The sequence below is a fragment of the Lagenorhynchus albirostris genome, chromosome 7, assembly GCF_949774975.1.
Source record: "Lagenorhynchus albirostris chromosome 7, mLagAlb1.1, whole genome shotgun sequence".
Lineage (NCBI taxonomy): Eukaryota > Metazoa > Chordata > Mammalia > Artiodactyla > Delphinidae > Lagenorhynchus > Lagenorhynchus albirostris.
The window spans coordinates 20,101,324-20,113,566 of NC_083101.1; the positions used below are offsets into that span (position 1 = coordinate 20,101,324).

General features: G+C 49.0%; 1 protein-coding gene across 12 annotated transcripts in view; it reads right to left on the minus strand.

Annotated features, from left to right (window-relative positions):
- The window catches only part of ZNF618 (zinc finger protein 618), a 184,391-nt gene that overhangs the window by 26,482 nt on the left and 145,666 nt on the right, over positions 1-12,243 (minus strand). For 6 of the 12 annotated variants that reach the window (XM_060154537.1, XM_060154536.1, XM_060154535.1 and 3 more), the window contains one exon: positions 2,749-2,988. The exons of the other annotated variants lie outside the window; for them this stretch is intronic. In XM_060154537.1, coding sequence (XP_060010520.1) covers positions 2,749-2,988 — 240 coding nt within the window. The remainder of the gene's footprint in view (positions 1-2,748; positions 2,989-12,243) is intronic. 12 annotated transcript variants of the gene reach the window in all.

The window sequence follows — 12,243 nt, forward strand, 5'->3', positions numbered from 1 at the left end:
TCAAAGGCTCTGAGGAGTTCGACCGGAGAGAGACCCATCTAGCTTCACTGAACCCGACCTTCCCAAATAGAATCGGCCACTGAAGCCCAATTAAAAATATGAGATTCCTTAACATCCTTCGAAAATGGTGATTCTGGGAAATGCCATTGTCACCCAGGCCACCCTACGCCAGGAGGGCAAGCGCTCATACTATGGGAGCCGAGGTTCCAGACGGTCACTGGGGTGATGGGAAGGGAAGCCCCAGGTGGCTCCTATAGGCCCTGCTCAATTCCCCCGCCCCCGACTCTGACAGTGCCGCCTGAGGCAGCCTCCGCTTTGCAGAGGCTGTTGACAACATCACACACAAGACCCTCTCTTCTAACTGTGTCTGTAAAATGCCTGGACTGAGAGCTACACACCTGCCCACTTCAAGATACCATCTGTAAATCGGCAAAGAAAGCCCCTCAACTCTCCACCTAGGAAAAACGGGGGGACTCTTATTTACGAAGCACCTGCTATGGGCCAGGCACTGGTCCAGATGCTTTACATCCACATAATCCTCCAATTGCCCTATGAGGTCCACGCTGTCATGCCCATCTTATAGGTGAAAACCCAGAGAGAGTGAGGTTGTCAAGTTCCTGGGCCTGACTAAGCTCCTAACCCTTTAAGATGGCAGAATGAGGAGATTTCATTCTTGGGACAGATGCTTCCTTTTTAAAAAGGGCTGGGGCAGGGAAGCGGTTCCTTCTGCCATCTTAAACCTCATGCATGCAGGGGACGGTTACCCACCTATGGAGGATTTTCGTGCAGGCTGACCAACACATTGGTACAATTCAGCACAACTAAGGTTACAAACTCTTATAATTAGCCTGCTATGGCTCAGCTGATAAAGCAGATTGTGATCAGCTATCCCTGCTATAGGCACCTCTGGCTGAAAACCAGCGAGCGGCTCCACAGGGGACATCCCCGCGCAGGCGCGCGCGCGCGCGCGCACACACACACGCACGCACGCACGCACGCACGCACGCACGGGAGCGGCTGCCTGTTCTAGCATGATGGGGGCAGTGATGACTTCCAGCTCCAACATGCAGGCTCCGGCTCACAACCTGGTGTCCCCTGACCTGCGCAGCTAGTAGTCCAGGTGTGACACCCATCACAAGTCTTCCAGGTCACAAAAAGGCGGCCAGAGGCAAGCCCCACCGCTTGTGATGCTTTACTCGGTGACTCTGGGCTCTGAGAGCTGCCATAGACCACACAGGCCCTACAGGCAGTTCTCTGCAGAAACCGCAGATGCAAAAACTCCCAGCCACAAGGTCGAGAGTAAAACCAAGATCTGAAAGCCGTGATCCCATCATTTAGTTGAGCCAGTATCTACCACCAATAAGTCCGTGACGACCAGCCTGTTTAACTGATTTATAACTACTGTTGCCAAAAAACCATGGCTACTAGCTCTTCTCTACACAGTAGCTGAACACCATTACCTTCAAAGTTGATTAACTACTTACTCTCCTTTCGGGAGATCTAAGCACTTAAGCATAGCTTCCAATATTTTTAAGAACCACATCCTTGCTCCTGGTTAGCTTTCTGAACCAGAGGAAAGGCGAGCACCACTCATCATGTGGCTGTAACCGGTCCAGCGCCCTGGTTCATTTGAGTGAGTTCTCAGTTTGATCACTTGTATATTTTTAATGGATAACTTTGGGCCTCCTGAGGGTATCTGAAAGGCCCGTAGTCCCAGAATGACCAAGTCATCACTCTACCCCACATCCCACATATCTAGGGAGAAGGCCCAAGGCTCTTTCCATCCAGGTGTGAATCAGGATTCCTGATTAGCTGGTACTCAGCACACAGTGTGTCTTATCATTCCCCGATAACTGGTAAGAAATGGCTGGTGTGCACGTTTCACTGCCTGTTCACCCTTCCAGAGTCAGAGCCCTTTCTGCGTAGACTCAGACAACACTGGAGTGGGCATCCGTTGGCTTCCCGCTGGGCTATGGCTCACGGAGGGGTTTCCTGAACAGTGAGGGAGAGGGAGGCCAAGAGAACAGAGCTCCCAGCCAAACACTCTTCTTCACGGAGAGCAGCTCTTCGTAGAAATGAGTTTTTAGACTGGGTTTTCTGAAAAATGGGGGATGCGAACTCATGCCAAGAGGGTCCAGGCAGGTGACGTAAATGGATGAACTGGGCTGGATGTGAGACAGACAACAGTGTGATCACAATGAGACATGGCACCTGCCACGTGGCCACTGTATTGGGGAGGCAGGAGGGAGTGGTGGGGACTGTGGAAAACCGGAGAGCACACGCTCTACTGAAGGAGGCAGCTGTGGCTCGGCCCCAAGGCAACTGCTACCGTGAGGAAAGTGGGCCCAGGACTGCCAGATCTGACTTTTCAATGTAAGCCAGAAATCAGAAGTTTCATATATAAATCTCCTAATGCTCAAAGGTTGGCAATTAATTTGAAAGAATTTAAAACCCCTTAGGCCATGACTTGGGGAGAAAAACATTCTCCTACTTAAAAAAATTAGTTTGCAAACCATCTTGTACAACCCTCTGATTTAGGGTAAGAAAACCTAGACTCAGAGAGGCTAGGTGGCTTGCCGTGGTCACAGAGCCAGCCTGAGGCAGAGCCGGGACCCAGATTCGTCCCAGAGAGCTAGCGACCACCACCCTCGCTCTTGCAAGGGAACAATGACCCCGGGCACAGCTGTGGCAGGTGGGGAGAAGGGCGGAGAGTGGAGGAAGTGTGAGGGTAACATAGGCCATTGGTACCTGCAGTTGCCTTGCTTGCCGGAGATCCCGAATTTGGAGTGCGGAACGTCGGGGTTTGGGTGGCTGGAGGGGTGCGGTGTAAGAGGGTAGCGCATCGGACCACGGAGGCCGGAGCCTTTTTCCCCGACTGGTTCGTCTGGGTCTTCGCTGCCACGAAGCGTGGAGACGGGGAGACCTCTGGATGCGAACACTCAGACCCCGTGTCTGGATCGTCCGGTGGCTCCCACCCGGGGGCAGTACCTGAGAGGGTCACGCTCTCAGTTGCCGAGGGAGCTTGGAACCGACCAAGTACCCCTCCGCTCGAGGACCAAAACTTCTTGGTCCACAGAGAGCAAGGGCTCTGGCTCCCACCTGGAGCCTGAGAAAAGTCTGGGAGTCTAGAACCTTCCCCAGCTTCTCCTCGAGGGAAGCCTGATCGCCAGCTCACACTCAGCATTACTTGGAGGCCACTGACCAGCCCACTGGCTGGGTCACCCATAACCCTTGACCAACCCAGGCTCTGCGTGTCTAAGAACTCGGCCTGTGACCCACGCTTGGGGCACTTGAATTAGTCGACCCAGGCTCAAATGCATTTTCTAAAATGCTGACTCCTGAGCCTCTTTTCCTTCCAAGGCAGGCTGGCTCAGCAGTAACGATAGACGACAGAGAGGCAGAGACATGCAGGGTTGATTGATGGGAGAGGGGAAGAGCAGAGGGCCCAATGTCGCCCCACGGTCTTACGGGAAGGGGCTCGTGGAACTCCTGGGCACTGCCTGGGATTGACAATCTCAGGGGACAGTGCTCGACCCAACACCTGACGCTTTATTGGAAATCAGTGCAGCAGTGGGGTTAGGGGCAGCCTGTGTCCCCATTTCCCACACCTCCTGCCTCCCCTGCCCGCCTTCTCTGCAGAAACTGGAGTTACTGAGAACAGGGGTGGGGGGCCCTGACCCTCAGCGGGTCTCCAGCTCGGCTGGTATCAGGTGGCAGCCTCCTGCACGCTGCCCGGAGACGTGGTTACCGGGGTGGCAAGCCCCTGAATGTGGCCACAGTGCCACCTTCCAACCGAAAGGGGAGGCAGTGGTTTCACTCAACTGCAACTCTTCCCGGAGGGCAAGAGTGGACCAGACGGCAAGAGAAGGGACCCCTCCGGGGCTGACCGGGGGCTCACGGAAGCCACCGGCACTGGGAACATCTCAAGGGCACCACCTTGCCGCAGAGCCTGGCCGGAGCCTGGGAAGGACGCTGCCCTGCTGCCTGCCTCAGGGGCAGAGGAGAGACCTTCTTACACCCCTGCTCCCAGGGCAGTGTCCATCCTGGGCACCAGACGCTGCGCCCACGGCTCTCACAGCCAAAATAGACGGGCGCTCCCTGACCCTCCACCTCTGCCCACTCCTGGCCGGAGGAAGCCCAGGCCCAGAGATGCAGGAATCAGGGCCTTGTTCAAGGTCATACAGGACCCAAGGCCCTGAGGTGAGCTCAGAGGACTCAGGCTGGCCCCCCTTGTCCCTCTGGGGAGGTCACTGCCTTTCCACCTCAGTAGCAGCCAGATGCCAGGAGCTGGGGATGGGGCGTCCTTTGGTCGTGGCCCCGTAAGCAAGCCCTCACCTGCCCCCCCCAAGCCCCAGGAGGAATCCCCCAGGCTCAGTCTGTGGAGAACACAGGTGTCCCCTGCCACTCCTCTTCCCCGCCACCCCACTCTCCAGATTCTCACTTTCTCAATCAGGAACTGGAGACGGGTGGGTGGGGAAGGATACTTACATATGATCCCCCTTTCTCCCTCCCTCCCTTTCAGAGTGAAAGACCTTGAAGGTCCCGAGTTCAACCGGAAGGGTGGCTCATCTCACAATTCTCAATTGTTTTTTTCTTAGCCACGGGATAAACCTACACATCAAACTCTGAGGGAGGCGTCCAGCGTCCCACCTCTGATTTCTCCCGTCTCCCTGAAGTGCAGTTTGGGGACCACAGCTTGTGGTTCACTGTTTAACGGAAGCAGCACTGAGTGTGCGGTGAGCCTGACCCACCTCTGAATCTCGTCTGTCACCTCCGGCTTCTGCGGTCTTGGACCCTTTACTTCCCCTCTTGGCCTCACTTTTCCCACCTCACCTCCACTGATGAGAGCAGGACACCCATCTCTGCACTACCAGCCTCACAGGGATTTTGTGAGAGTCCAGACAGGTCACGGAAGCACCTTGAACGGTAAACTACTCTTCAGACGTAAACAGTTATTAATGGTATTTTTTAGGAATAAGGAAACCAAGGCCCAGAATGGTTAATAAGTTTACAGCCACACAGAAAGTTAGTGCCAGGATGGGACGGGGGCTCAAGCCTGCCAGCTTCTCATGGAGGTCTTTGCACAGGCCATGTGGTCCCCTTAGGCGCTAACACACCCCCGGGCACCTGGGCACAAGGGACAGAGAATTTCTGAGCAATAAACAGAGCGTGTTGCTTCCCCTCTTAGGCCTCGTCTCCACCCGCAGAATGGTTTCTAGGAGACCCTCTGGACCAGATCTTTTCATGGTCTGCAATCCTGCTGTCAAAATCCTGGTGTTCCGTGTGGGAGAGCCCCTCCTTCCCCGTGGCAGGGAGCTCAGGACACCCAAAAGCACATGATACAGTAAACCCCCGGGCATCACCTGCTTGCCCTGGACCCTCGCCTGGGGCCTGCCCACTTCTTGCCCTCTCAGTCAACCCCTCTCTCTTCCAAGTTTCATGGCCTTTGCTCATGGTATCCCCTCTGCCTGGAATGTTCTTCCCTCCAGTTTCTGCCTGGATTACTACTGCTGGTCCTACATACCTCCACCTAAACATCACTTCCTCCGGAAGCCCTCCCTGATACCCCACCTGGTCATTTATCTTCCAGTCGCCTCCCTTGTTCCCTTCCAAGATCTGACTGCCACCAATGATGACCCATGGTGTGATCTTTGATCAATGTCTCTTTCCCCATTACCCTGTATGTTCCATGGGGGTAGGGACTCTGCCACTTTGGTCCAACCACGCACTCAGTGCCTGGCACATTCCCTAACACACAGGAAGTGCTCAGCAGATACTGTGGAACCAGGAATCAAAGCACGAATGGCTCAGAACCACTTAAACAGAGCACATTAAAGATGGGATGCCCAAGAGAGGGCGAAAGAAGCTTCTCACATGTTATCCTCCCACTGGTACCAAGGGTATAAGGCAGCTAGGGACAAAGAGGCTCAGAGAGGTACGGGCACCATGCCAGGGTCACAGAGGAGATCAGTGCCAAGCCAAGATAAACTTCCCAGGCTCCTAACTCATTTCACTCAACCTTTTGCTCCATCTGTTGACTTTCTCACATGGAATGTTATCAGGCTGATATTCCTACCTGGGCTCTCACTGAGAAAGGAAGAAAGCAATTCAGACTGGCAGACTGGCCTAGTAAGAAAGGTATGAGATATTTACACACAAGAGATATTAAAAATAAGACAGCACGCGGTCTCTTCTTTCTGTAAAGCTGAAAATTTAACTGGAACAGAAATTCAGAGACTATAAGGATTCAAGAAAGGTAACCATGCAGCGGAGAGGCAGGGAAGACCAGAGGATTTCCCTGAAACCTTTAATGCAGTAGAGGGGAGTGGAAACGCATTGGAGGCAAAAGGGAATAGGGTGCTCAAAGGCTAGAGGAGGGAATGCAAGGGAGAGGTGATGCAAGAGGCATCTAATTTGGGAACCACTGCTCACAGATTTTCGTCTTAGGAAGAGAACTGGAGACCTTACACTTCTGGCCATGATGGTATGTATACCTGGTACAGGACTAGCCCTCCTCCAGATTCAACTGTAAAGCTGGACAAAATGCATGGAACAAGAACTTTCAGACTCTGAATGTAGATGGTGCAAGACTGTGATTCATGAAAGAAGACCTGCTCTGAGCCCCAGGATCACCCCAGCTCTCTGCTAGGATAGACCCTCTGGACCACAGCACAGAGGTAGAGCTTGAAGGATGCGCTGTAATCTCACTGATCTGAGAGACAGTGATCAGAGTTCAGGGCCTCTGAGGCAGCTGGAATTGACAGGGAAGAATAACAAAGAGGAGGCAACTGTGCAAAAAAACAACTTCAGAAACGGGCAGAGGGGCCCCTTGAAGTCTCTGGCTGAACACCAAACTGTATTTGTACAGCGGGAGCCTCTGCAAAGACGGGCAACCAACAGCTGCTTGAGGGGGGGTGGGGGGTGCGGGGAGCTGACTGAAGATTCAGAGGTGGCAAAAGGCAAGGAGAGGTCTGAGTTCCACCTGCCAGAGGAGAGATCTTGCTGAGTACCTCCAGCATTCAGTTGAGACCCAGAAAAGCCATGCCTCAGAAGGAGTACTCTAACCCTAGAATAAGGACTGCTCTGGAACGGCCCTAACACAGCTTTAAAACAAGGCTTTGAAGTATCAAGTTGATCTGTAAGTAGATGAACTGCCTGCCAGGTGCCAGAACAAAATTCAACACTTTTTAGAAGAAAACAACAAAATCCACACACTCAGCAACACAGCATATGCAGCCACCGCGTTCAGCGCAGCGGAAAAATTTATTTGTTAGGGGAAGTGGGAAAATGTGAGGAACAATCAAGAGAAAAAAAATCAACAGGAACATAAAGAAATGACAGGGATGATGGCGTTAGCAGCCAAGGACCTTAACACAGCTATTATAAATATGCTCAAACACTTAAAGGATGATATGAATATAATGAAAGAAACAATGTAAAAAGGAACCAAGTGGAAATTACAGAGACGAAAAATACGATAGCTGAAATGTAAAATTCATTTGATGGACACTTCTAATGAAACAAGTGAGACCGTAGAAGAAAAGATCAGTAAACTTGTACACAGGACACTAGAAATTATCCAAATTGAAACACAGAGGGAAAACAAGGCTGGAAAACCGAACAGAGCTTCAACTGATGATGTGTAAACATCATAAAACAATCTAATATATATGCAATTAAAGTCTCAACAGGAGAAGGAAGAGACTGGGGAAGAAAAATATTTGCAGAAATACTGGCTGAAAATTTTCCACATCTGAGGAAAAATATAAACCCACTGATCTAAGAAGCTCAGTGAACCCTAAACAGGATAAACACGAGGAAAACTATACATCATAATCAAATTGCTGAAAATTCGTAATATAGAGAAATATTTAAAAGCATTCAGAGAAAAGAGACCCATTAAATACAGAATAACAATCAGAATGATCTCTGAATTCTCATCAGAAACAACATAAGCCAGAAGATAAAGGAATGACATTTTTAAAATGCTGAAAGAAAAATATCTCAACCTAGAATTTCATATCCAAAGAAAATATCCTTCAAAAGAAAAGGTGAAATAAAAACACTTTCAATTAAGAGAATCTTTCATCAACAAACCTACAGTATAAGAAATGTTGGGCTCCCCTGGTGATGCAGTGGTTGAGAGTCCGCCTGCCGAGGCAGGGGACGCGGGTTCGTGCCCCGGTCTGGGAGGATCCCACATGCCGCGGAGCGGCTGGGCCCGTGAGCCATGGCTGCTGAGCCTGCGCATCCGGAGCCTGCGCTCTGCAACAGGAGAGGCCGCAACAGTGAGAGGCTCGTGTACCGCAAAAAAAAAAAAAAAAAAAAAAAAAAAAAAAATCCATGTAATTTACCACATTATCAGAATAAAAGATAAGAATCATAGGATCATCTCAACAGATGCAGAAAAAACACCTAACACCAATTTCTGATAAAAACTTTCAGTAAATTAGAAATAGAAGGTAACTTCCTCAACTGACAAAGGGGCATCTATGAAAACCTATTTTAGCTAACATAATACTTAATGATGGAAATGATCATACTTAACGATGAAAAACTGAACCCTATGATTGGGAACTAGGCAGAGATATCCACACATTTCATTTATTCAGCATTGAACTGGAGGGTCCTAATCAGCATAATGGGGAAGAAAGAGAATAATAAAAGGAATACAGATTAGAAAAAAAGAAGTAAGGCTGTCTTTATTAGCAGATGACATCAGTATGTACAAGAAAAATTCAGATAAATTTAGAAAAAAGCTAATAGAAAAAGTGAATTTAACAAAGTTGCAGGATACAAATTCAATATATACAAAAATCATAGCAACAAAAACTGGAAAATAAAAAAATCACAGTAGCATCAAAAAACCCCATAAAATACTTAGATATAATTTAATGAAATATGTAAAAGACCTCTGCTCTGAAAATACAAACTATTGCTGAGAGAAATTTAAATAGACCTAAACCAATGGAGAGATATACTATGTTCATGAAGTGGAAGATCGACTAGTATTATGATGTCTATTCTCCCCAGATTGGTCAACAGATTCAGTGTAATCCTAAACAAAATCCCAGTTGGATTTTTTTGTAGCAATTGGCAATAAGACTAACATTTATATTGCAAGGCAAAGTTCCTTGTTTTAAGAAAAATATTCTTAAAAATACACAAGGTTGAAATACTGAGAGTACCTGATTTAAGACTTACAGTAAATAAGACCATGTTGGCACCAACACAGGCAAATAGATCAGTGGAACAGAAATAAACTCACACGTACTTACGCATTCAACTGATTTTCAACAAAGGTCTCAATGCAATGTCATGGAAAAAGGACAATCTTTTCAACAAATGGTGTTGGAACAACCAGTCATATGGAATAAAGTTAATCTCAAATCATACCTCTCATCATTCACAAAAATTAACTTAAAATGGATCAGAGACTTAAATGTAAAAGCTGAAAGTATAAAGATTCTAAAAGATAATAAAGAAGAGTATCTTCACCACCTTGAGGTAGGCAAGGATATCCTGAGTAGAACTGAGAAAACACTAACCATAAAAAAACCTGATAAATTAGACTTCATTAAAATGAAAAACTGCTCATCAAAAGATACTATATGAAAATCAACAGTCACACCAAAGACTGAGAGAAAATGTCCACAAAATATATATTTGATAAAGACCCTGGATCTAGAGTGTACAAAGAACTCCTCCAATTTAACAATAAAAAGACAAACAACCCAACCAAAAAAATGGGCAGAAGACGTAAACAGTTTCCAAAGTAAAATATACGGATGGCTAATAAGCAAATGAAAAAGTGCTCAACATCATCAGTCATCAGGAAAATACAAATTAACACCACAATGAAATACCACTACACACTCACCAGAGTAGCTTCCTACCACCAAATTGTTGGCAAGAATTTGGAGCAAGTGCAACTCCCATCTGTGGCTGGTGGGAGTGAAAGGCGCTACAGTCATCTTGGGAAATGGTTTGTCAGTTCTTAAAAAGGTAAACATACTCTCCCCTATGACCTATCAATTCTACTCCCTGGAATTTATCCAAGAGAAATGAACACAGAAAGCCTAGTACAAGCATTTTCAATAGCAGCTTTATTCATAATAGCCTAAAACTGGAAACAATTCAAAGGAACAAGCCAATGGCTCAACAAACTGTGGTACTTGCACACAACAGAATATTGCTCAGCAGTAAAAAAAAAGAATGAACTGATATATACAACATGTATGAATCTTAAAAACATTTTGCTAAGTGAAAGCAGTCAGACCCAAAAGAGTACATATTATATGACTCCATTTCGTTAGACCTCCTTCCAGTCAGCCTACGTCTCTCTGGATGCTCTCAGGAGACCCAGGGTCTCTCAAGGCCTGGCCCTGAGTACCACTCGATGAAGCCATCAAGTCCAGCCCCCAATTCCACACAGAACCCATGGACATACAAATATCTAGATCCAAAGGCCACTGGAGGGGCTATTTCTTGGTCAGCTTTGGAGAATCAATCCTCTGTTGCATCTAACCTAAATCTCTCGCTCTGTAATTTTAAACACAGATGATCATAGAGTCCCTAGACTTCACTAATAAAGAAGAGATGCACTCAACAAACAGATGCAGAAAGACAAAGAGAGTTCACGATAGAGAGAACAAGAAAATGAGGAACAGAGGAAGAGTAGACAGCCTTTCAGGAGAGAAGTACCTGGATGTTAGGGAAGTAATCAGGGTACAAACGAAGCACCCCTTCCTGCTGTACCATCTGACATGTGATGCAGGAGAACTTCATGGTTAAGAGTATGGGCCTGGAGGGTGCCTGTCAGGGTTCAAGCCAAGCTCCTCCTCTTATTAACTCCATGACCTTATTCAACTTGTTCCAGCAAGAGCCATTTGGGGAAAGAGCAGAAACAGCACTGAAGGTTTTCTCCAAAGGCTGAAACCCAAGTTGCAGGATGGCTTTGTAACTAACACCTAACCGTAAGTGCTTTCTGCGTAGCATCCCCTCTGGGCACCAGGCAGCGGGGCAGTTGCTGCTTCCCCGGAGAGCACAGGTAAGCAGGTACCCACACACAATTGCCCCTGTCCCTGCCCATGGAGAGCGGGATCCCCAGAGGGGTCTGAGCCATGGAGCTCAAGCCACAGCCCTGATGCTTCAGCACCAGCACCATGAGTGGGTCAAATGGATGGGTTAGTGCCCACCCAGTGTAGGCTGTGGCCTCTCTCCCCCACACAGGACCTGGCCGTGTGGTGGGCAATAAATAACCCATATATGCTTAGCGTGGGTGGCAGGAGAGGCTCCTGTAATCGCGCCACTGCAGATGCCTGCCTGAGGGGCTCCTTATACTGGAGATGACTGGAATCCAGACCCCTGGGCTGAAAAGACCTCGAGAGCTCCCACAGGTGGGAAACCTGAGCCCAGAGAAGGGAAGTGACAGGTCCAAGGTTACCCAGCAGTCAGGGGCCGAGCAGTAGGAGAACCTTAGCCCAGTATTCTACCTAAGGATGGGTGCTCCCCATCTGAGGGAGACCCCTCAGTCCTGCCGCTCTGCGCAGCAGGCAGGACTTCCTGGGGAAGCTACCTCCTCCACCGCCTGAGCTCTGGACACCCCTCCCTGCCCACCTGAAAGCCCTCAGGGGCCCAGGGACCTGTGCTGCTACTGCCAGTGCTCCAGGAGGGTTGGGCCCTCTAGGCACCTTGCACCCTGATGACCTTGCATAATCCCTTCCCCTCCCTGAACCTAAACCTTCCCATCCACAGACTGTGGAGTGGGATCCCCATAGCTCTTCTGTGACAAACAAAAGCAGGGATACTCCCAAATACCTCTTAAACACCCTGCCCTACTGCCTGCAATGTGGTTAAGCCCCGCCCTGTCTGAACTTTGGCTGAGGACTGAGGGCCCTCTTAGCTCATATACTTGGGGATCTAAGGATACAGACCCCTCTGACATCCAAAAGGGAAGCTGGGAAATCAGCCGCATGGGGAGAATGGAAGGCCAGGATGTCCCTGTGGGAAGGATCCTTAGAACCCTTTCCCTCCCAGGCCAGGGGAGGAGGGAGAGATTGGGGGCCTGCCCAAGGCCACACACATGCCTGTGACTCCACTGGGACTAATACCCGGGGCTTCTGAGGCCGGCCTGGCACTCCTTCTGACTTCTTACCCTTTCTACCTCCAAGGGCAAAGCTGTCTTGTCTAACTGACCATCCTCTAGCCTGGGTTAGGCCCTGCACTGGTTCAGACTGAAGC